Below are 25,856 nucleotides of genomic sequence, written 5' to 3' on the forward strand. Positions count from 1 at the left end.
TAGGAGTCTCTCTGATTTTTTGCTGAATTCTGGAAGGTACCTGCAGAGTGTGAAACTGTGAAGCCAGGCAAAGAGCAGTTTGTTGTTGTGAGCTGGTGGCCCTTTGAGATCACAGAGGGTTGGGAGGAATTTGAGGTTTTACCAACTGGAGGGGAAAAAGTCCTTGTTGATTACTCTGGACTTCTAATAGAAACCTTGAAAGGGCTGTGGTGCTAGACTAGATTAATAAAGGAATATTATAAACAACTTTATGCTAATATAAATTTAATAACTTGGGTGAATTGGACAAATCTTGAAAAAGTTACCACAGTGACACAAGAAAAATCAAATATGAGTAGCCCTGTATGTTAAAGATATTAAATTTGTAATTGAAAACTCAAGGCCCAGATGGCTTCACTGGTGAATTCTTTTGAACATTTTAGAAGTAATACTAATTTTAACTCTTTAAAATAATAGAGGAGGAAGGGAACATTTCCCAGCTTATTTCATGAGGCCAAAATTATCCTGATACCAAACACAGACAAATTAGAAGAGAACTAAACAGCGATATCTCTTTGACTATAGACATAAAAACATTGAACAAAATATTAGCCTTTAGGAATATATTAAAAGGGTAATATATCATAACCAAATGGGTTTTATTCCAAGAATGCAGAGGTGCCAAGGTGGGGTTAATACTCAAAAATCAATTAGTTTAATCCACCATATCAGTTGAGTAAAGGAGAAAACCCATGCGATCATCTGAGTAGATATATAAAAATATCTGACAAAATTTAACACCCATTCATGACAAAAACTCTCAGCAAACACAGAATTAGAAGAGAATGCCCCTCAGCCTAATGAAGGTCAGCTACAGTCTTACAGCTAATGTACTTAATGGTGGTAGACTGAATGCTTTTCCCTTAAGATCAGGAAGGAGGCAAAGATGTTCTCTCTCCTCACTTCTATTCAGCATTGTACTAGAGGTGCTAAAGGAGAGTAAAAGTGTTTATTTGTACACATGACCTTGAATATAGAAAACCCTATGGAACTAAAAAAAAAGCTATTAGAACTAAGATGTGAACTTATTATTATTAGGGTCACAGGATATGAGGTCAATATATAAGTATCGAGTATATATATTATTAATATATTAATATATGTTTATATAAGTGATGAACAATTAGAAATAGAAATAAAGTAATACCATTTATAGTAATAACAAAAAACCATGAAATGCCTAGAGATAAGTTTAACAGAAATTGGACAAGACCTATCTATACACTGAAAGTTGCAAAACATTGCTGAGAGAAATTTTTAAAGTTCTAAATAAATGGAGTACTGTATTCTTGGATCAGGAGATCAATATTTTCAAGATGTCGGTTCTCCCCAAATTGATCTGTAGATTCAATATCATCCCAGTCAACATTCCAGCAGGCATTTTTCTAGAGATTGACAAGCTGACTCTACAGTTTGTATGGAAATGAAAGACCCTAGTGCACAGGCAAACTGCAACTTCCAGGCCAAATCTGACCCACTGCTTGTTTTTGGAAATAGTTGTATTACAACATTGCCACACTTAGCACTTATGTATTGTCTATGCACTAACATGCTTTTGCACTAACATGGTGGAGTCAGGTAGTTGTGACAGAGACCATTTGGTTTACAAAGTTTAAAGTGTCTATTCTCTGACCCCTTTCAGAAAAAGTTTGTTGACCCCCTTCCATAGAGTATCCAAAACAATTTTGGAGAAGATAAAAAAACCCTAGAGGACTTATTTTATCTAATTTCAAGACTTACTGTAAAGCTATAGTGATGAAGACAGTGTGGTAATTGACGTAAGCATAGACATATAATATAAAACAATGGAACTAGCAGTATAGAAACAGACCCATGCATTTATGACTAATTGCTTTTTGACAAAGGTATCAAGATAATTCAATGGGAAATGGATAGTCTTTTCAACAAATGGCAGCTGAAGAACTGTTAAAAATATGGGATCTCAGACTTCACAACATATACAAAAATCCACTTAAAATGGCTCAGTAGGCCTGATATAAAGAGCTAAAACTTCTGGTGAAAACAGGAGAAATTCTTCTGGTGAAGAATTCTCAATTAGGACATAGCACAAACCATAAAATTAAAGCTTCTTAATTGAGCATCAAAATTAAAAATCATGTTCAAGGATACTGTTACAAAAGTGCAAAGGCAACCTATAGGTTGAGAGAAAATATTATATTTGACAAAGAACTTGATTCTAGAATATGAAATAATATAATAAATAGTATATTATATTAGTAAATATTCTTGTTTCCAGAATATATTAGAAAGAAGACAACCCAATTAAAAAATTGAGTTGAACAGATACTTCACCAAAGTAGATATGAGTAGCAAATAAGAACATGAAAAGATGCTTAATATCAGGTGCTTAGTCATTAGGAAAATATAAATTAAAACCTTGACAATAGCACTACACACCTAAAGAATCAACTGACAACAAATGTTGATGAGGATGTAGAGCAACTGGAATTCTCATTTTGTTGGTGAGAATGCAGAATGTTAAAGCTGCTTTGGAAAAGTGTTTGCAGTTTTTTATAAAGTTATACTTCCCATACAGCCCAGCAGTTTCCCTCCTAAGTATTTACTCAAATGAAATGAAAACTTGTGTTCACAGAAAAACCCATGTGTATGTGTTCATAGTGGCTCTATTTGTGATTTTCAAAAACTGGAAACAACCCAAATCAACTGGGGAATGAATAAACAAACTGTGGTATATGCATACCACTCAGCAGTAAAAAGGAATGAACTAAAAAAAAGGGTGGTGGGGGAGGGGAATGAACTGATACCTGCAAAAACATGGGTGGATCTCAAATGCATTATGCTAACTGAAAAAAGCCAGAATCAAAAGGCTACATGCTCTGTGGTATCTGGAAAAGGTGAAACTGTAAGAACAGAAAACAGATTAATGGTTGCCTGGGGTTGGAGGGAGAGGTTGACTACAAAAAGTGCATGGAGGTGTCATGGGATGGGGGTGGGGATGGAACTGTTCTTTATCTTCATTGAGGTGGCAGTTGCACGACTGTATGCATGTGTCAAAACTTGCAGACCTGTACACTAATGAGTGGATTTTACATATTTATGCCTTAATTTTTAAAGATAGGGTTTTAAAAGTGAGAAACTGACCTATTGATGTAGTAAGATATGAAAGAATCATCATTGCATCTTAGTAACCATGCAGTCTTAGATTGCCATTGGATCTAATCTGAGTGTAGAAATAATACTGGATTTTAGAGGGCAGGCTTGAGATTGAAATGCTCTTGATAGCATTGGCCAATTAAATGGTGGTAAAGGTGTTTGGCAGTTACCTAAGTGCTGACCATTGTTTATATCAGTGAACTAAAATCAGTGGTTAATCAACAGTTCTAATGATTTTGGTAATGCTCATGTTGTAAATGTGTGTAACATCAATTCAGCCGTATGCATTTTATATTGTCAGCTACCTTTGATATCAGTAGATTTCAATTGTCAAAGCTTTTTAGATAGAATAAAAAGTCAAAGAGCTGTGTAGACTATTTGGATCATATCCAAACCCAAGTAAACATGTGATGGGTTTCTGAGAGGGGAAAGAAAGACTTAGAAGTGTTGTTGAGAATGTGGAGAATGAATTCACATTCACTGCTGGTGGGGATGCAAAATGGTACAGTCACTATGGAAACCAGTTTAGCAGCTTATTACAGTAACTTAACCTTATATGACCAAGAAGTTCCATTCCTTAGGTATTTATGGGGAGAGGGGGGAGAGGCACATATCTACCCACCCAAAGACTTGTATGGGGATGTTTGTAGCTGTTTTATTTATAATAGCCCCAAACTGGAACAACCCAAATACCCATCAACAAGTGAATGGATAAACAATTATGGTATATGATGGGGTTCTACTTAGCAATAAAAAATTAATGAACTACCTACATATGCAACAATATGGAAGTATCTCAGGTACACAATGCCTAATTAAAAAAAAAAAATGCCAGACACAAAAAAGACTATAGTATTATTCTATTTATATGAAACTCTAGAAGAGATAAATCTATAGTTAGAGAAAACAAATCAGTGATTTCTTAGGGCTGGGGTTGGGGATTTTCCCTATTGGGAAAAGGGTACAACAGAATCTTCTGGGGGTGATTGGAACCTTCTATATTGTAATTATAGTATTGGTTGCACAGTTACAGACATTTGCCGAAACTCATTGAACTATACACTTTAAATGGGTGCATTTTATTGTATGTAAATTATACCTCAAAGTTGTTTCTGTTTTTTTTTTTTTTTTTGGCTTCGTTGCTGCATGCAGGCTTTCTCTAGTTACAGCGCATGTGCTTCTCATTGTGGTGGCTTCTCTTGTTGCTGAGCATGGGCTCTAAGCGCACGGGCTTCAGTAGTTGTGGCTCGCGGGCTCTAGAGTGCAGGCTTGGTAGTTGTGGCGCACGGGTTGAGTTGCCTCACGGCATGCAGGATCTTCCTGGGCCAGGGATCGAACCTGTGTCCTCTGAATTGGCAGGCGGATTCTTAACCACTGCGCCACCAGGGAAGTCCCGAAGCTAATTTTTTTAAAAAAGAACATTTTAGAAAAGAATATCTGATAGTGTCTAAGGGAAGAAGTTTCTGTAATCTAAATTTTAAATTCATATTTCTCAGAAAATCTTAAAGTAACAGTAATATTCAAATTGAGGTAAAACCTTGTTTTTCAGCAAATATTCATGCACCTTATACTCAAGCAAATATCTATATGAAATCATTTGCTTAAAAATTGAATTTTACTTTTATAGACTATAAATTTTACTGTCTTAAGGATAGCTCAGATTTATGTAAATACTTTGAGAGAAGATCTATTTTTGTTAAGCTATTGAATCTTGATATGTTGAAAAGGGATTTAATATATTAACCATTGTCATGTGATTTGAATAGTTCATTATTTAAGATCCTTTCAGCTGCAAGTAACTGAAAACCAAACAAGAAAATTGACTTTTACAGTGGATATTTATCTCACATAGTAAGATTTCTGGAGCTAAATTGTGTTCTCGGGTTATTATAGGGTTATATAGTTCAGTAACTGAGCAGCAGCTTCAGGGACCCAAGTTCCTTTCATCTTTCTCCCCTCCCCTTCTCATTATGTTTGTGTCCTCCTTTCACATGGATGCTTTGTAATCTCAGATTTAGGCATCAACAACAATAACATCTAGGGAATGAAAATGGAATATTTCTGTCTTGTATTCCTTTTTACAAGTGAGGAAAACTTCCTAGAAGCCCATGCTCATGGCTTACACAGTTAATGGCAAAGGGATAGGACCAAGAGTGGCTTAAATCAGTCATTATTTACTCCCTGGGGCTGGACAAATGAAGGAAGGTGAACAAAATCAGGGTTTTTTTTATCAAAGCAGGATGGCTGTTGAGTAACCAAGTGTCTGCCGAATTAGATTACGCCAAGACTGTGAAGGAAAGGATCTGTGAAGTAGACAAAGAAATCATAGAAAACGTTTTGATACAAAGTATATGTTCCCAGCTCATGAAGATGTTGCATTCCAGAATTCATCATATTTTCATGGCCTAGTCATTAATTTATTATTCAACTTAACTGCGCTCTAACTTTTATCTTCATGATGCTAAGAAATGCTCTTGTGAAAGTCATCAGTGAGCTCCTAATTACTAATCAGCTGGCCTTTTAAAATCAGTTTAAATGCCACTTGATTTCATGTTGGTCTTTACCATTATTAGTCATTTTCTTCTTGAAAGTCTATTTCTCTATTCCCACTGTATTATTCTACTTGTTAAAAATGTATTAAATACTCCAAACTAACAAAAAGAATTATATCTATTACCCACGTTTAACACATTAACATTTTTCTCTATTTGCTTCATATATCTTTTAAGAAAAAAAAAAAGTGCCACAGATACAGTTGAAACTCTTCCCCAACCCTTTCCACTATCTTGAAGTTAATGATTATCCTTTCCAATTGTGTTTTTGTATTTATGAAAGCGCTCCCAACTCTTAATTGCTGCTTCCTAATTTCCTTGCCCATCTGTCCCTTATCTGTTCCCTTATCTGTAGGTGTCCTGCAACACTGTATTAATTTTTCACACCCCTCCAAATCTGTGCCTTGGGTGAGTTTTATTATCTCCAAAAGGTGTGGTTACACTGTGAAAAAATTTTTAACTTTTCTCTGGTTTCTACCTCTTTCTGAGTTTTACACTTACTGTCATTCCCCACTAGACTTCTCAACATCATGCCCCACAGACCCCTAAAACTAACATCTGAAACTGAACTCGTTGGTCCAGAAAAACCTGTTTCTCTTTTCTCTACCTCATGGTGTTACTTTCCACTCAGTTCAAACTAGAAACTTTGGAGTCATCCAGTCCCTAGCACGCACATAGTAACTACTTTTTAAAGTGTTTGGTAAATTGTAGGGACTGAGTAAATGACTCCTTTTTAATGTCTCCTCCACCCATACCCAGCTGATCACCTAGAGTTGATTATTTTACTTGGTGTGTACCTCTCATTTCCCCTCATCTTCGGCCCCAGTATTCCTGCTTTTGTCCTGCCTCACATGGGTCATGGCAGTAGTTTTGTAACTTGACTAACTGCCGCCATTCTTTCTTTCTTTCCACTCTATAATTTGTCCTTTTACCACAGTTATTCTAAAACACATATTTTCTGCTATTCACCTTTTTAAGAATCTTAACTTTCCAATGCTCCCTGGATAAATCTAAAAGTTATTGCTTAGCAAATAATCCTCTTTGTGTGTAAATTCTCCTCTAACACTAGCCATCTGTCCCACCATTCTCAAAAACACTCCTGCCACAGGGTTTTCTGTTCCCCAGATACACCATGCTTTTCCAAACATCTGAACCATTCTTCCCACTTCATTCTTCCTGGAATATCCTAGTTCTTCTTCCCTAAATCTCCAACTCTTCAAGACCTAGCTCAGATGCCATTTTCTGCAAAATTTTCTTTCCCAAGCACTCAAGGCAGAGCTGATAACTTCTGTTGTATTCCCATGATGTTCTGTATGTACCTCTGCTCTAGCGTTTTTTTTCACTCTGGCATTTTTCAAATTTTACAATACTGTATTTTTTTCCTGCACTTATTTGTGACCTTTTTAAAGAATAAGAACCATTCTTGCCATCCTTAGCTCCCTTTATAGTGTCTGATAAATATATGTTGTTAATAAATATGTATCTGTAAGTTAGTAGCTTGGAACTTGAAAGAGGCTTTTCCCATGTAAATATTTTAAATAATGTTATGTTTCTAAGACAGTCCATTAAAATCTGTATAACTCATTGCACCTGAAGTTTACTTAAAAATGTAAATCACATCCTACATTTATAATAATGTTTCTAGGGAATTCCCTGGCAGTCCAGTGGTTAGGACTCGGCACTCTCACTGCCAGGGGCCCGGGTTCAATCCCTGGTTGGGGAACTAAGATCCTACAAGCAACGTAGTGTGGCCAATATACATTTATTATATATATACACACACTTATATACATACATATATATTAATGTTTCTAAAGGAGATGGGCAGCAGTGATGGCTCCTGTGTATTGATCCTGGGTGCTATTGGAACTGGACTGAAGATGATGTTCTGTCCTGGAGCTATTGAAAAGAATGAGTGGGTAGATATGAGGAGCTGGACCAAAGACTCTATTTAAGAAAAAGAGACTGGAGGACAGTAGTAATGAAAAACTGGTAGAGTGAGGGAAAAAAGATATAACTTTTGAAGGAAGAGGAGTTAAGTTAGGAGTGATGTCTTATGGGGAGAAAAGACTTTAGCAAAGATCCTGAGTGAAGAAAAAGGTGAAAATGAGGAATTAAGGAAGCTGGAAATAGAAATGAGGGTGGGTAAATAGTTATAGTAACCTCGGTTATGAATTGATGTATTTCAGTTGGTCTGTTATCAAATTTAAAATGATAGCACCGTTACTGGCTTTCATAATTTTTTCTCTGTCATACAACTACTGTTCTTTCAAAGTCTATGTAATTGTTAAAGTATTTTTTTAATATTTAGACTTTGGATATAGGTAATAGTGAAAGTCTTGTATAGATTTTAAAATATGTTTGCAATTTAACATACATGGGTATATATTGATTGTTGATTGATAACATGGGTATATATTGATTATTGATTGATAACATGGGTATATATTGATTGTTGATTAAAATTCACCCTTCAGCCTTGAGTATTGAGCCAAAATTTGCCAATCTCATAAGCAAAAAGGATACCTTTAAAATTTTGCATTTATTGATTGATTGATTGATTGTCGTGCCACGCGGCTTTTGGGATTTTAGTTCCCCGACCAGGGATGAAACCCAGGCCCTCAGCAGTGAGAGTGCGGAGTCTTAACCACTGGACCCCCAGGGAATTCCCTAAAAATTTGCATTTATTAGAAGACTGGGATGATTGGACATATCTTCATATGCTAATTGGCCTTTCATATTTCCTTTGTGAATTGCCTGTTGGTAGGCTTTCCTGTTTTTCTAAGGGGCTTATATATATGTTTTTTAATGTGTAAGAGTTGTCTGTATTAAGAACGTCAACCAGTTTTCATATGAGTACATTTATGTGTTGAGAGAGCAAGTAAGAGCATGAGCAGGTGCAAAGATATCCTCCCTACTTCTCATGTCTTTAGTGTCACTTCAGAGTTTCTGTGTCCACATCTGCACCACCCCCCAACTTAATCATATATCTCTTAGTCTTTTCCTTTAAGGTTTCTACTTTTACGCTTTAAAGGCTTTTCCAACTGCTAGATTATGAAACAGCTTACCTTTAGTTTTTTCTAACACATTTAGAAGACCGCTTTTTATATATTTAGCTTATTATTATTCTCTCATAGTGTTTTCAGTAGATATTTAAGTTTCCAGTCCCAGTCATGTTCCAATCCTGTGCTTTATTGTCACGTCTTCAGAATATACCTGTTTTAAGATCGATGTGAAAACCTTCCAACTTTGAGTTTCTGAGACTGTTTCTCTTTTAATATTTATAGCTACATTTTAAATCAATATTATATAGTTGAGTTTGTAAAAATGTTCAGTCTTTCAGAATTGATGAAGCAGTCATCTTATCACTCACCTACTTCCTTTTGAATGCTGTAAAAGAAGGGAAATACTGTAAAAAGTAAGTGAATTAGGGGAATTCCCTGGCAGTTCAGTGGTTAGGACTCTGCACTTCCACTGAAGGGGGTGCGGGTTCAATCCCTGATTGGGAAACTAAGATCCCGCATGCCGTGCGTCACAGCCAGGAAAAAAAAAAGTGAATTAATGAAATCACCATTAGTTCTTCTTCAGGAAGTGAATGGAATACTGCAGATTTTGTAATATCAGTAAACATACTATATGCAAGTCATGTTGGTAGGCTGTACAGTATATAAGAGGTGAGAAACTCTTTGCTTTTTAAGAAGTGTGTTGCCAGTGACTTGAGGGTAGGCTGGGAATTGGCAAAAAACAGGATGCAAGTGAGAGTCTCGTACAAAAATCTCTCCAAAAGTACGTTACAAGTTTTAAGGAAGAAGGTATTTTACCAGTTACGTAGGCTGTACAGTGTATAAGAGGTGAGAAACTTGCTTTTTAAGAAGTGTGTTGCCAGTGACTTGAGGGTAGGCTGGGAATTAGCAAAAAACAAGATGCAAGTGAGAGTCTCGTACAGAAATCTCTCCAAAAGTACATTAGAAGTTTTAAGGAAGAAGGTATTTTACCAGTTATGGAGACAGCCTGAATGGTAAAGTAACATTTGTAATGACCCTCAGTGAATGGATAAATTTTAGCAGGTAGAGATGTGAGGAGAGTATTACTGACAGAGGCACTTTTAGGAGGGAAAATGCAAAAATGGGAAAGCACAGGGCATATGTATTGGGGAAACAGGAATTTTTTCTCCATGTGTGCATAAGATAAGTGAGGAAATGATAAAGTGGGAAAGATAAATTGAAGTCCAATTTGGCAAGCATTGGGAGTGTGTCCATTGGTAGGGAAGGGAAAAAATGTAGAGATGCATTGTCCTGTGTAGTAGCCACTAGCCACGTACAGCTGTTGAGCACTTAAAATGTGCTTGGTCCAAATTGAGATGTACTGTAAGTTTAAAATGCACTCCAGATTTCTAAGATTTAGTACAAGAGAATATAAAACATCTCATTAAAATTTTTCATATTGATGACATGTTGAAATAATTATATTTTAGATTTATTGAGTCAAATCAAATATATTATTAAAATTAATTTTACCTGTTTTTATTTTTAAAATGTATTTACTAGAAAATGTAGAATTATATGCATGGCTCAGATTATATTTCTGTTACACAGTGCTGGTATAGGTAGAAGGAAAACAACCAGAATTTGCTAGTACCCACTATGTAGAACCAGAGATTGTCTAGAAGTTGTAAGAAATTTAATCCTTATAGAAAACCTTATGAAGTAGGTGATATTATTGTTCTCCTTTTTCAAGTAACTGAGGTGCAGAGAAGTTAAGTAACATACCTGCAGTCACTGCATTAGGAAGTAGGAAGCTAGGATTCAAACTCTGGCTTCTGGCATCAGAGCCCATGGTTTTCCCAATACACTGTGGCATGTTGTCATTGAACCATTAAAGGAGATTGAGCTGGAGAATGACATGATTGGAATGATACGTTAGCAGAATTGTAATAAAGATAAATGAGGTGGAGAGACTTTATTTGCAGCTGTCTAGGTTCTTTTTGGTTTGTTTTGTTATTGTTAACTTATTTGCAGGGGAAAAATGCCTCGTTTAAAGTCAACTATTGAATTGCACCTTTTGAAGTATGCTTTATGTTAACTGCTTCTCAAAATTTGCCTTATCACCTTTGTAGATTTGATAATGGGCTGCATTAAAAGTAAAGAGAGCAAAAGTCCAGCCATTAAATACAGACCAGAAAACACTCCAGAACCGGTCAGTACGAGTGTCAGCCATTATGGAGCAGAGCACACTGCAGTGGCACCCACATCCTCCACAAAGAGCACATCTGTTAATTTCAGCAACCTTTCCATGACACCATTTGGAGGATCCTCAGGGGTGACACCTTTTGGAGGAACATCTTCCTCATTTTCAGTGGTGCCAAGTTCATATCCTGCTGGCTTAACAGGTGAGATTTAAATGGACAATCCTGTTGTTGGTTTGAGAATGTGACCTTGGGCAATACATACATAAAGTTTGCCTGCTATAAGAGAAATAACTTACTGGGGGACTATTAAAATAAGTTTATGTGAAAATTAAAGTCTCCAACATAAATTCAAGTCTTATTGTATACATGGATATTATTTTGGGAAATTTGGTAGTAATCTGATGGTGGTTGTGTACTGGGTTATATAATTAATTATTTCACTAATTCATTTTTCAAATAATTATTGAGTGCTGACTGGCAGGCACTGGAAATACAAAGATTAAAAACGTATACCCCAAAGGGAACCCTCCTGCACTGTTGGTGGGAATGTAAATTGATACAGCCACTATGGAGAACAGTATGGAGGGTCCTTAAAAAACTAAAAATAGAACTACCATATGACCCAGCAATCCCACCACTGGGCATATACCCTGAGAAAACCATAATTCAAAAAGAGTCATGGGGCTTCCCTGGTGGCACAGTGGTTGAGAATCTGCCTGCCAGTGCAGGGGACACGGGTTCGAGCCCTGGTCTGGGAAGATCCCAAATGCCGCAGAGCAACTAGGCCCGTGAGCCACAATTGCTGAGCCTGCGCGTCTGGAGCTTGTGCTCGTGCTCCGCAACAAGAGAGGCCGCGACAGTGAGAGGCCCGTGCACCGCGATGAAGAGTGGCCCCCGCTCGCTGCAACTAGAGAAAGCCCTCGCACAGAAACGAAGACCCAACACAGCCAAAAATAAATAAAGAAAGAAAGAAACTTTCATAAAAAAAAAAAAAAAAGAGTCATGTACCAAAATGTTCATTGCAGCACTATTTTACAATAGCCAGGACATGGAAGCAACCTAAGTGTCCATCGACAGATGAATGGATAAAGAATATGTGGCACATATATACAATGGACTATTACTCAGCCATAAAAAGGAACGAAATTGAGTTATTTGTAGTGAGGGGGATGGACCTAGAGTCTGTCATACAGAGTGAAGTAAGTCAGAAAGAGAAAAATACTGTATGCTAACATATATATGGAATCTAAAAAAAAAAAAAAATGGTACTGATGAACCTAGTTGCAGGGCAGGAATAAAGATGTAGCCATAGAGAATGGACTTGGGGACCGGTGGGGGAGGGGGAAGCTGGGTCGAGGTGAGAGTGGCATGGACATATATACATTACCAAATGTAAAATAGATAGCTAGCGGGAAGCAGCCGCATAGCACGGGGAGATCAGCTCAGTGCTTTGCGATGACCTAGAGGGGTGGGATAGGGAGGGTGAGAGGAAGGCTCAAGAGAGAGGGGATATGGGGATATGGCTGATTCACTTTGTTGTACAACAGAAACGAAGACAGTATTGTGAAGCAATTATACTCCAATAAAGATCTATTTTTAAAAAAACGTATACCCCTCCCTCTGGAATGTTACAACTTCTGAGGATTGTAAAGTGCTAGCCATTATTAAAGTATTATAGTAGTTACTTGATAAACATTAGGTAAATGGCAGTTTCGTGATGATAATACAGTTTTTCTATTAGATACTACTGACTGAAAAAAGAAAAATCCTGAGGCTCAGTGTTTAAATGATTTTTTTTTCAGAGTCACAGATAATAAGCAGGAGGGCACAGATTTAATGCCCTATTCTAGAACTTCATTTATTACCCAACAATATCCTTTCAGAGAACAGCAAGAAATGATGGCCAACAACCTTTTATGGAGGCAGAAATGCTCTAAAAACGTAGTCAGAAACTTTAAAAAGAGAGAAAGTTCTTTTATGAAGGGTGCCCTATCGGGATGCTTTTCCCTTGAGTAACAAAGCACAACTGGCTTTAAAAGGTAGGGTGAGCTCCAGGATTCCTTGATCCAGCAGTTCCTTGATGTCATCAAGGACTCGAGTTTCTTTGGCGTCTCTCTTGCAGCCCTTGGAGTGTCCACTTTATCCTTAGGCTTGGCAAAACAGCTGCCAGCACCAAATTGAGCAACATGAGGGGACAAAAGAAGAATCTCTTCTACAAGCATGGACTATAAATGTGTCCCTTCACTCTGCTCACCTCCAGACCAAAAATAGTGACCAGAGAATGTCATACACTAATTCTGTTAGACTGTTCATTTGAGAAGTTATGGACATCAAAGAGTCAATTATAGTCTTAATTCCAGCCCCCTAACTCTAAATACGACAATAATAGTTGGTCATGATGGTACTTCTCAGTCACCAGTAAAAGTTTATTTTCAGGATTATATGTTCTGGAAAGATAGTAATCCAAAATGATAAATGTTGAGAAGACATACTTGAGTTACCTAAAGCAGTTTATTTACGGGAAATAGTCCATTCATGGGTATTAATTTATTGATGAGTGTCTGTGTGCCAGGTGTAGAGAGTTGTAAGCAAGAGAAACAAGATTTCTGCCCTAATGGAGTTTACATTATAATGAGGGTTGGATAATAATTATAGAAACAACTAAACAGGATGATTAATGGTTCATAAATACTATGAAGGAACTAACTAGAATGATTGGCGAAGGCCCTTTAAATGATCAAGGAAAGCCATCTTGAGATGAAATCGTTTGAGCTGAGGTTTGATTGATGAGAATGACCTAAATATGTGCATAAATGGGAAAAGAGCTTTCTGGGAAGAGAGAATAACAAATGCACTTTAGGAGGTACAGATGGACTTGGCAGGTTTGAGGACTAGTATGGGCAGAGGGTAGAATTACATGATACGCAGTTGAAGAGTCAGGATTTCTCAGGACCTCGTAGACTATAGTAAGAAGTATGAGTTTTATTCAAAGCTAGAAGGAAGTTATTGAAGAGATTTCAGTAAAGAATTTGCACGATTGAATTCCCTTTCTAAAAACTTCCTTCTGGCAGCTGTGTGAAGGGTGGATGTAGGGAACCAGATATAGAAGTGAGTTAGGCTATTACTTTCCCAGTAAGAGGTAACAGGGACTTGGATTAGGGTGGAAGCACTGAAAATGAAAAGGAAGTAGATAAGGTACTTTAGAGGTAGAACTGACAGTGCTGGTGATGGACTTGGCTTGAATACCTGACTGGTAGTGTTCGCTGAGGTAGGGAAGACTTCAGTAATACTTCAGGTTAGAGGAGAAAAGTCAACACCTTTGTTTTGTACCTAATAAATTTTAAATGCTTGATAGACATTTGAGATGTCAAATAGGTAGTTAATATATGACCGGGCCTCAGGGGAGAAGCCAGATAAATGAGATTCTGTTCTTTCACTTGCAGATAATAGTTTGGCTATTTAAGTTGCTTATGTCTTAAGCAACTACTTACAGTGCTTTATATGACACAATTATTTTTGGAATTTATAATCCATATCAGCCATACCATTTAATTTCTAAGAAAAACATGCTGTTTTTATCTTTGTGTTAAATATAGTAAATAATCTTAATAAAACCCTAGTTATTACTGTTAATTAGTCTTTTTTTAAATTAATTTTTATTGGAGTATAGTTGATTTACAATGTTGTGTTCTGCTGTACAGCAAAGTGAATCAGTTATACATATACATATATCCACTCTTTTTTTAGATTCTATTCCCATATAGGTCATTACAGAGTATTGAGTAGAGTTCCCTGTGCTATACAGTGAATGATTAGTCTTAAGGATGGAAATGTTCACTTATTGTTTTTAAGAAATTGAGATGATCAATGCTAGTAGTTTATAATACTCGTTAATGCTTTTTCTGCCAAAGAATTGATTTGAACTTTGTCTTTTCAAGCTAGAGATGTTGCAGCTATGAATCAAGATTAAAAATGTCTCTCTGGGTCTATAGAATTTTAGAATTTGTAGAGTACAGTAGTCTCATGGAAGGCCTTAAGATAGCATCTTAATAACTTGAAAACTTCAGCGACCCAAATCTCCAACTTTTAAAAATAGATTCTGGAGACCAGGAAAAGAACTATGCTTAAGCTTTTTTTGTTGTTGTTGGCAATGTTTTTAAATTTCTCTGTTGTTAATTTGTCTATATAATTTACCTTGGTCTTTTTTTCCCCCAATAGGTGGTGTTACTGTATTTGTGGCCTTATATGATTATGAAGCTAGAACTACAGAAGACCTTTCATTTAAGAAGGGTGAAAGATTTCAAATAATTAACAACACGTAAGTGTTACGAACATTTTACGAGGGTGAAGTACCAACGGTAGCCTACTTTACACTGAAACCACTGAGCTGGTTGATGATTCAGAGACAAGAGTAGTGGGGCGTGGGTCTCTGCCCACTGGATTGGATGATATATTTGGTTTCTTTAGACACACGGCATAATACTACTGCCGGAGCCAGAAGTTATGATTTCTACAAATTGTGTTACTGTGGTTCTGCCATAAACAGTAGAGATTTAAGAGTGAGGATTGAGGGGAGTATATGTAAATAAGTACCTTACTTAAAAAAAACCTTTATAAAGATATTTCTATGATCCCATTTATCTAAGTACTAGATGATTTAAAGATCTTAATCTCTTTCTCTTAAAAAAACAAACTAAAAAGGCTAAGGAATTCCTGCAGTCCCAAACTGACCATGTTACGTTGCTGTTTCCTTATGTGACTCTCAGACTTCTTGTCATTTAGTGGGCCACCATAGAAAATTCAGTGCTTGTTACGGAAAATAGATCCCATAATTTCATTAGCAGGCACAGCGACCACTTTGTAACTTCTCAGAATAGACATTTATGGTCTCTTTGCGTCCAGTCATGTTTCCTTCCATCCTTGTTCCCACTTGCTACCAGTTATCTTTTGAGAACATGAAATATGATTCTGTCTCTCGGCTTTAAAATCCTTCAGTAGCTACTGGCTGCTGTCAAGATAAAACAGCAATAAGAGCAGGCATCATTCATTGAGCTTCTTCCCCTTCCTCACTCCACTGCCCAGCCAGACTGAATTACTTATTTATGATTCTGAATACACTGGGGGTTCTCCCCTTCTCTGTGCTTTCACACATGCGATTTGTTTTTTCTGGAATGTAACTTCTTGTCCCTCCACTTTTCTTCCTTCATCTGGCCAACCCTATGCATCCGTCAAAGTGTGTATTCCTGTGTCCTTTCTCAAGGAAGCCTTTTTTGATATTCTTTCACCTTTCCTGCCTGTCCCAGTCCCCACCTCCTGCTGGATTTGGTGTCTCTCTTACATGTTTACATAGTAACCTGTGCAAACCTCAATTGTAGCTGCCATCACAGTTTTGAATTATAATTTATCACTTGCCTATCATCCTTTTAGACCAGTGGTTCTCAGCATGGGGGCAGAATCACCCAGGGGACATTTGCCCATGTCTGGAGACATTTTTGGTTGTTACATCCATGGTGCTACAACTGGCGTCTAGTGGGTGGAGGCCAGAGATGCTGCTCGGCATCCTGCAGTGCACAGGACGGCCCCCACCCCCCCCCACCACAGAGCATCGTCCAGCCCGAAGTGTCAGTAGTGCCGAGGCTGAGAAATCCTGCTGTAGACGGAGTTACTTGAGGATAAGGACTTTTTACCTGTTTCTAGCACACCCTATTGTAAGGTCTGTTACTTAAAAGATGTTCAGTGAATGTTTGAATGAATCAGTGAATGATTATCAGGATCAAAGTTTTCAGTTTGTATATCTGAAAGTACTTAATGTATACTAGGAAGCTACAAGCCAAGTATATGAGTTTGTAAACATTTGAATTACAAAAGGATTTTCCATTTCATTTTTTTAAAGATCAAATTCACCTCAAGCATTTATAAAATTTCAATGTAGACAAAATATTTTCAATACTTATCTCTGGTAAAGCAAAACATGCATGTAATCTATAGTAGCAGAGCCCATATGTCTTCCTCATTGCAGATTGATAATATACTCTCCTTTCACATTAATTTTGGAAAAGTCAAGGCTTATCTATTACAAACTACATGTAGTTCTCATGTTCTGAATTGATTTTAGTCTTATTTGGATATTCATGGGTAACATTCTTGTAAATATACTTTATTCCAGGAATTAAATTTTTTTATTATTGCTCATTGCTAATATTTTGGTTACAGTAGTTCTAGGGCATCTGAATTTTTTCTCCTAATATGATAGAAAGAAACATTGTAATTTTATGCATTGTTAAAAAGAAAATCATTGGGACTTCCCTGGTGGCACAGTGGTTAAGAATCTGCCTGCCAGTGCAGGGGACACGGGTTCCATCCCTGATCTGGGAAGATCCCACATGCCGGGGAGCAACTAAGCCCGTGAGTCACAACTACTGAGCCTGTGCTCTACAGCCTGCAAGTTACAACTACTGAGCTTGCGAGCCACAACTGCTGAAGCCCGTGCACCGCAATAAGAGAAGCCACTGCAATGAGAAGCACACACACTGCAACAAAGAGTAGCCCCCACTCGCCGCAGCTACCTCTCACCACAACTAGAGAACACCCTTGCGCAGCAACGAAGACCCAATGCAGCCAAAAAAAAATAAAAAATGAATAAAAAAATTAAAAAAAAAGAAAATCATTTAGCAATAAAAAAAGAATGAGCAACTGATAAATGCTGAAAAAATTATGCTGAGTGAAGGAAGCCAGTCAAAAAGACCACATATTGTATCGTTCCATTTATATGAAATGCCCCCACAATGGGCATATCCATAGAAATAGAAAGCAGATTAGTGGTTGGAAATGGTGGGGGAGGGGTGGGATGGGAAGTAACTCTTAATGGGTACAGGGTTTCTTTTGGGGGTGATGAAAATGTTCTAAAATTGATAGTGGTAATGGCTGCAAAACTCTTAAATCTTAAATGGGGGAATTTTATGGTATACAATTTTATCTCAGTAAAGCTTTTTAATGAGAAAACATTTCATTGAAACTGAGTCATCTGAAAGATTTGCTTCCCAAATTGTTTTATTCAGCATAGTTTATTGTCTTAGGTTGAAAGGTTAGGTTACGTAAAAAAGAGATTTTGTAACTAAAATTAAAGTGGGTTCTTTTGTTTATTTTTCAGGGTTTTTGTTTTGTTTTTTGGTTTGAAGCAGAGATAATGCAATTGTGATTTTGCTTGGCCTTATTCCCTTAATTCATGTAACCTATTTTTTTTTTTTTTTTTTGGCTGCGTTGGGTCTTTGTTGCTGTGCGCGGGCTTCCTCTAGTTGCGGCGAGCAGGGGCTACTCTTCGTGGTGGTGTGCAGGCTTCTCATTGCGGTGGCTTCTCTTGTTGCCAAGCATAGGCTCTAGGCACACGGGCTTCAGTAGTTGCAGCACACGGGCTCAGGAGTTGTGGCTTGCAGTTCTAGAGCGCAGGCTCAGTAGTCATGGCGCACAGGCTTAGTTGCTCCACAACATGTGGGATCTTCCTGGACCAGGGATTAAACCCATGTCCCCTGCATTGGCAGGTGGATTCTTAACCACTGCGCCACCAGGGATGTGCTGTAACCTATTTTTTTTAATATTATTCTTCGAGTTTAATTCTTGATCAAATGAATGCATAAATAAAAGTGGAAGTAATACTTCTTGTCTATTTCAGATACAAGATGGCACTGCAATAGATCGTGTCCTGAGCTGTGGTCTACTTTGTGGTAATTGTTGTTTTATGTGTTGCAGGGAAGGAGACTGGTGGGAAGCAAGATCAATTGCTACAGGAAAGAATGGCTATATCCCTAGCAATTATGTAGCCCCTGCAGATTCCATTCAGGCAGAAGAGTATGGCACTGCTTCATATTTTATTAATTATTTTGATTTTTAAAATGTCTTAATGCACATTCTACTTAGCCACAACTTTACACACACACAATCACATACCAGTCTTAATACAGCCAATGTATCGTATTAATAGGAGATGTTACTTGAAAATTAATAATTAATGCCATAGTATTTGCTTACAGTAGGATCATAAATGAATCTGCATTTATAATACTGCATTATGCCTAGTCCCTAGCCTTTATTTTTTCACTTTAAAATAATTGCATTAACCCTTTTTATAGTCTGCAGACTCTTTCACTTCAAAAATTTATCCTCCCTTGATGTTATTGTATCAGTGTTAACTTCTTGACTTAGGTGCTTGCTCCATGGCTATGGAGAGAGAGTATCTTTGTCTTCTAGGATGTACACAAGGAAGCATTTAGAGGTAATGATTCAGCATATTTGCAACTATCATTCAGTTCAGAAGGAAATACACACACCCACACAAACATACACACACACAGGGAAAGAGAGAATATGACAAATCAAAATTAACAGGAAAGCTGGGTGGAGGGTATATGGGAGTTCTATGTACCATTCTTACAACTTTCAAAAGTTAAAGTTTACCTTCAGTGACATATTACAGGCATACTCGGAGATATTGTGGATTTGGTTCTAGACAGCCATAATAAAGCAAATATTGCAGTAAAGTGAGTTGGTTTCCCAGTGCATATAAAAGTTATGGTTACACTACAGTGTAGTCTGTTAAGTGTGCAACAGTCTATGTCTAAAAAAACAATGCACATACCTTAACTAAAAATACTTCATTGCTAAAAAATGCTAACCATTGTCTGAGCATTCAGCAAGCCGTAGTTGTTTTGCTGTAGAGGGTTCTGCCTCCATGTTGGTGGCTGCTGAAGGCTGGGGTGGCCGTGGCAGTTTCTTAAAATAAATCAACAACGAAGTTTGCCACACTGATCGACTCTTCCTTTGACTCAGAGAAAGGAACACTTAGAGACCACTGTAGGGTTATTACTTGGCCTAATTTCAACATTGTGTATCTCAGGGAGTTGGGAGGTATGAGGAGAGGGAGTTGGGGAAACAGCCAGTTGGTGGAGCAGTCAGATCACACACAACATTTATCAGTTAAGTTTGCTGTCTTATGTGGAAGAAAATGTTTGAAATACTGCAAGACTTAGCAAAATGTGACACAGAGACGTGAAGTTATTAGCAAATGCTATTGGAAAAATAACTCTGATAGACTTGCTTGACCAGGGTTGCCACAAACCTACAATTTTTAAAAAGACTCAGTAAAGCAAAACACAATAAAATGAGGTATGCCTGTACTTTTATGTCAAAGCAGGTTTATCTGGGATCCATAAATAATACATCATCTTCATATCACAGCACTTAACCCAGCATCTTGCACATAGTAGGTGCTCTATCAATATTTGTTTGCTTTTTTATTAGTGATGTGTAATTTGTCTCCATAACTCTGTTCTGCTTTGGCACTTGTTACTTTCCATTTTGTCCTTTGGTCTTTCTTCTCCACTATTCTGTGGCTCCCCCTCAGCAAAAATTGCATTTTTATTCACAAAACTGTATTAAATAAACCCACATTAATTTAGAGTCCCTAATAATTTGGATATGGTTTACTTGCATCTTACTGAATACAAATGATCACACTGTTAACAGAGAACCACTTTTACTCTTCCTACTATAATCTTAATATTTTCATCTGTCATTGACTAAAGGGCTGTCATTGTTGCCTTTCTTTCTGTATTTACGGTTCCTGTGACTGCCAGGTGGAGTTTAAGAGACATGTTGAGTAGTTAATACATGAAAATACTATGACAGAATATATTCTGATAGTAATACTTGTAATATTCTTATTTAAGAAAGATCTTTCATTCTGTTTTACTGTATTTTAAAGCTGTGTTCTATTCTTTGCCATCCTCCCTATCCCACTCCATTCTTACTAATATCTATGTATAATTTTTCTGATGCTTATTACATCCTTCTAACTCAGAACACTACTCATTTTTTTTTTTTCCAGATGGTATTTTGGCAAAATGGGGAGAAAAGATGCTGAAAGATTACTTCTGAATCCTGGGAATCAACGAGGTATTTTCTTAGTAAGAGAGAGTGAAACTACTAAAGGTACGAATATTGTTAATATAAGTATAAAAATTTTCTTGGGCAGTATTTTAAGAAAGGTATAGTAGAAGTTTTCATTTTCCCTTCTAGGTGCTTATTCCCTCTCTATTCGTGATTGGGATGAGGTAAGGGGTGACAATGTGAAACACTACAAAATTAGGAAACTTGACAATGGTGGATACTATATTACAACCAGAGCACAATTTGATACTCTGCAGAAATTGGTAAAACACTATACAGGTACGTGAATATTTCAGAGGTGAAAATTATTTCCTCATGTTCAATTTTATGAGGACAGCATTCATGTCTTCATGTCTCTTAAGGTCTAGCATGCTACTTTATACACAGTATGTGCCCAATGTATTTTAGTTTTAAAATGAGGAACAGATAATACTTACTATTGAGTTGCGTTCTTTTTTTTGGCTGCGTTGGGTCTTCGTTGCTGCATGTGGGCTTTCTCTAGTTGCGACGAGCGGGGGCTACTCTTCATTGTGGTGTGCGGGCTTCTCATTGTGGTGGTTTCTCTAGAGCGGGCTCTAGAGTGCAGGCTCAGTAGTTGTGGTGCACGGGCTTAGTTGCCCCACAGCATGTGGGATCTTCCCGGACCAGGGATCGAACACGAGTCGCCTGCATTGACAGGCGGATTCTTAACCACTGCACCACCAGGGAAGTCCCTGAGTTGGGTTCTTGGATGATGTGCTAAATCAGACTATCATCATTTGTGTCCTTATATCTTACTGGCACAGTGTTTGTTTACATCGGAGTTCCATTTCATAACAGCTAAATACCAAACAGATGTGACAATAAATAAAAAAGCAAAAATTTTATTTCGGGACACTTTCTAAGTAGGTAAAACTAAACACTTAAGTAAGAAGCTGTAGCATATGTCCTTTGGGTTACGTTCCTCAGCATGGGCTGAACCACATAAGACTTCCTAAAGTGTAAATCCAATGAAATTTGATCTGAAGATGCATTTTTCTTTTCATGGAAAATTAAGTTATAGCAACTGTAGACATTCATCAGTCTTTCAAGGACCTTTGAAAGGTATTCAGTATTAGAGTCTTCTCTCTCAAAATTTTTAATCTCCAGTTTAATACATGAATGAATCTGAAAGTCTTTAAATGTTTAATACTAGGGGAGGGGAAGCTTCCATGACAATTTCTTCTTCAGTGACAGCTAACTGCAAATTAAGTCTGTCAAGTCAATCACCAGTCTTGACACTGATAAAACATGTTACCAAGCAGTGTCATCAGTTGTAATTGGATGTGATGTGGATGTTGAGAATGGAAGGGAACACGTCATATTTACCATAAGAAAGATTGTCTAAGCAGGATTCACAAGTCAAGCCATTATAAATTTGGGATTTACTGTTTTTGTGTCTCCTTTATTTGAAGATCAGTCCTCTAAGTAAAGAAGTTTTTCCTTGATTTTCGGTGTGCTTCTTATGCTTGTGGTTTTTACTTTATTTTATTTATTTATTTAAAAATTTATTTATTTATTTTTGGCTGTGTTGGGTCTTTGTCGCTGCTCGTGGGCTTTCTCTAGTTGCGGAGAGCGGGGGCTACTCTTCATTGCAGTGCACGGGCTTCTCATTGCAGGGGCTTCTCTTGTTGCGGACCGTGGGCTCTAGGCATGCAGGCTTCAGTAGTTGTGGCATGCGGTCTCAGTAGTTGTGGCACGCGGGCTCTAGAGCACAGGATCAGTAGTTGTGGCGCACAGGCTTAGTTGCTCTGCGGCATGTGGGATCTTCCTGGACCAGGGATCGAACCTCTGTCCCCTGCATTGGCAGGCGGATTCTTAACCACTGCGCCACCAGGGAAGTCCCTCGCTTGTGGTTTTTAGAAATAACAATTAATGGTAACATTCTCTTTGGGAAGAATAAATAATAACTTTTAAAATGTACTTAATAAAATGTTTCACTTCTTGTATGTTTTGTTTCTTTTATGCAACTCCCTTTTTGTGTTTATGCTTTTGTAATAAAACTGATAGAACATTGTTTTTATTTCCTATAACTTAAACTTTTAAAAACACTGGTACAACTATATGTACCTTAATTTTTGTAAGTTATTCATTTTACAGTGTAGTTTATTCATTTATCTAGAACATGCTGATGGTTTATGCCATAAGTTAACAACTGTGTGTCCAACTGTGAAACCCCAGACTCAAGGTCTAGCAAAAGATGCTTGGGAAATCCCTCGAGAATCTTTGCGACTGGAGGTTAAACTAGGACAAGGATGTTTTGGTGAAGTATGGATGGGTAAGGAGCCTGAACTTTTGTTTTTTGTCATTGTTTAACCATAGATTAAAATGCCCCAGTTTATGATAAGATATGTTGAAATATTTAAGGTTACTGCTGCTCATTGAAGTTTGTTGTAAATCTCTTAAAATATAGGTTAAAATAGTGAAATGTGGGTTGTTTCTCTAGGAACGTGGAATGGAACCACAAAAGTAGCAATCAAAACACTAAAACCAGGTACAATGATGCCAGAAGCTTTTCTTCAAGAGGCTCAGATAATGAAAAAGTTAAGACATGATAAACTTGTTCCACTATATGCTGTTGTTTCTGAAGAGCCAATTTACATTGTCACTGAATTTATGTCAAAAGGTATGTGTATGTTAGTATCTCATGGGGTATTCATGTTATTAATAAATTTTAAGTCTTCATCTCTATTTTTATGCATACAGATTTTTACTGTATTTTCTAACTTAAGATTTTTTATGTAGACATGTGAAAAGAGAAAACCTGACATTTTATTTAATGAAATTAGCTCCAGTTATTCCAAAGGATAGTACAGAGTTTAAAAAGGAAATAAGGCACTGAATTTATTTTGAAAGTAAATAGTCCTTCATTGCATTTGACTAAAGTCAGTGGAATAGCTGGGAAGGTGAAAAAGAAAAAAAGTATTCACACTAGTTGATTTAAAATAATGCAATCAGAAAGCTATTTATATCTTTAGTACTAAAGCAAAGAAATCAGGTAAAGTTAAGAAAATTAACTTTATCTAGTTTTAATATAATCTCACTCAGGAGTCCTAGAAACTGCTTTTTTCCACTACTGTCAACTGAAATTTCTCCGTTTCCCCAAACCCCAGACCCCAAGGTGTGGGATCTTCAGTAACAGGGTGGGTTAGGGCCAGGGAAAGGAGAAGGGAAGGCTGTCGCTCTTCTTTTTCCCTTTGCTGATGATGCATTAGAAGAGGAACTAGTAAGTCACCAAATATGCTTGCTGACAGGCCTGCTTTTTATCCTCTTGAATTTTATCTCCTTTTTTTAGTCTTAATGAGTCACTAATCTGCAGTTAAAGCCACTGATGGAGTCATCCCTCACCATTTGTCCATCTTGGTCAGTGATGTAGTTCCATCTAGTGGTGACAGGACCAACTACAAGCTACACATTGACCATAAGAAAATATTCCCCCCCAAAAGAAACAGAAAAACCAAAAGTTAAGAATTGACATAGCCTACTAATTGAGAGCCAAAACATTACGTAAAGCTCCCAAAGCACATGGCACTTTTGGCAAAGAATCTCTACTTCAAACAACTGCCAAATATTCCATGTCAGAGTATATTAGATGAACTAGAAGGGAGAAAAGGGACAAGGAGAAAGTTTAAATCAGGATATTGATAGCATAAGAATATAGTGGAGATAAAAGCTAATGGTCTGTTTAGCTTTGTATATTGATTTCAAGAAGTATTTAATTGGGGAATATGGTAGAAGTCTATGTTAGATTGCTGGGTTAGGATTATTTCTAGATGGGAGGTTTAGAATACAAGATCACAAATGCCCCTTCTAGTTTATTTTTAATTTTTTTTTAAAGTATAACTTCCATTTTATTGTCTTTCCAGGGGACAGTATTTCTTTAGTCTTTAAGGACTTGGCGTCTTACATGGGCTTTGGTGGAGGTCATGGGGCAGCACCCGCAGGTCTAAATCGGGGTGGAGGTGTTCGTTCCTTCTGGGCTTCCCGGGAACGATTCCTGACTACCTTGCTGTGAATGGCACAACTCACGCAGTAATGCAGTTTCACATACAGCTTGGGAAGCACACAGGCATCGAAAACACTTGCTTCGGAAATGTCCCTGATGGCTGCAGCCTCTACGATGTTCTGAATGACGAGGTTCTTAAATGGCCTTATCCTTGGGCACGCATCGGGCACAGTTGGTGCAGCAAATAGGCTGCACTTGGCCGCAGCCCTTTTTGGGACGACCATTATTCCTTCCTTTCTTGGTCATCTTAGAAGCGAGGAGGCGAGGGAGAGGCCCTTCTAGTTTTAAACTCTGTAATTCCCCATCTTGCTATTCAGGCACTTAGAACTTGGCCCTCCATAATCTATCCAAACTCATTGCCTCGTGTGTTCTCTTTATAATCAGAATACTCTAGAAATTCTTAACAATTAAAATGTATTGAATGCTTCTAATATATAAACAGTGTGCCAGTATTACAAGGTATCAAAGAAATAAAGCCATCTAACTTACATTGAATTAGGAGAGAAAAGACCTAACCCGATGAGTTAATTTTCAGTATAAAAGTAAATAACAGCTCGCTATAAACAAACAAGTTCAAAGCATAATGGATTTCTAGGTGTTTTGACACATTCAGTAAGTAACGTAGAAATTGAAGAGATAACATAGGTTGGAATAAAATGAGAAATATCAGAAAAGACAAGCCTTGAACTACCCTTTAATATGAAGGACACGAATAAGTAAAGTGAAGGGTACCAGTGTTTTTCTGCAGAGCTATGAGGAAACGGGGAACAAAACCATGGGTAGTGGAAAGTATAGAAGGTAACTGGTTGGAAATAAGGCCAGAGAGGTATATGAGACAAACTTAAGGACTGCTCTGAATTGGTTTCATAATTACTTATCAAGTACATGCTCTCTCTGCCATGAATGAGCTTCAGAGGGTCAGTGAACTTCCTCTGAAGTTCTCTGTCAATCTTTGCACACTTATGTGTGTTTTTCT

The 25,856-nt window shown here is 37.3% G+C and overlaps 1 protein-coding gene and 1 pseudogene across 3 annotated transcripts in view; one reads left to right on the plus strand and one right to left on the minus strand.

Annotated features, from left to right (window-relative positions):
• Positions 1 to 25,856, plus strand: part of YES1 (YES proto-oncogene 1, Src family tyrosine kinase) — a 101,822-nt gene that overhangs the window by 63,805 nt on the left and 12,161 nt on the right. For all 3 annotated transcript variants that reach the window (XM_068562253.1, XM_068562252.1, XM_068562251.1), the window contains exons 2-8: positions 10,843 to 11,115; positions 15,133 to 15,232; positions 18,661 to 18,759; positions 20,795 to 20,898; positions 20,986 to 21,135; positions 22,997 to 23,152; positions 23,321 to 23,500. In XM_068562253.1, the coding sequence (XP_068418354.1) occupies positions 10,851 to 11,115; positions 15,133 to 15,232; positions 18,661 to 18,759; positions 20,795 to 20,898; positions 20,986 to 21,135; positions 22,997 to 23,152; positions 23,321 to 23,500 (1,054 nt within the window). In that variant the 5' untranslated portion in view covers positions 10,843 to 10,850. The remainder of the gene's footprint in view (positions 1 to 10,842; positions 11,116 to 15,132; positions 15,233 to 18,660; positions 18,760 to 20,794; positions 20,899 to 20,985; positions 21,136 to 22,996; positions 23,153 to 23,320; positions 23,501 to 25,856) is intronic.
• On the minus strand, positions 24,778 to 25,126 carry LOC137776115 (small ribosomal subunit protein eS26 pseudogene; annotated as a pseudogene).

This window comes from Eschrichtius robustus, chromosome 14 (genome assembly GCF_028021215.1).
Source record: "Eschrichtius robustus isolate mEscRob2 chromosome 14, mEscRob2.pri, whole genome shotgun sequence".
Classification (NCBI taxonomy): domain Eukaryota; kingdom Metazoa; phylum Chordata; class Mammalia; order Artiodactyla; family Eschrichtiidae; genus Eschrichtius; species Eschrichtius robustus.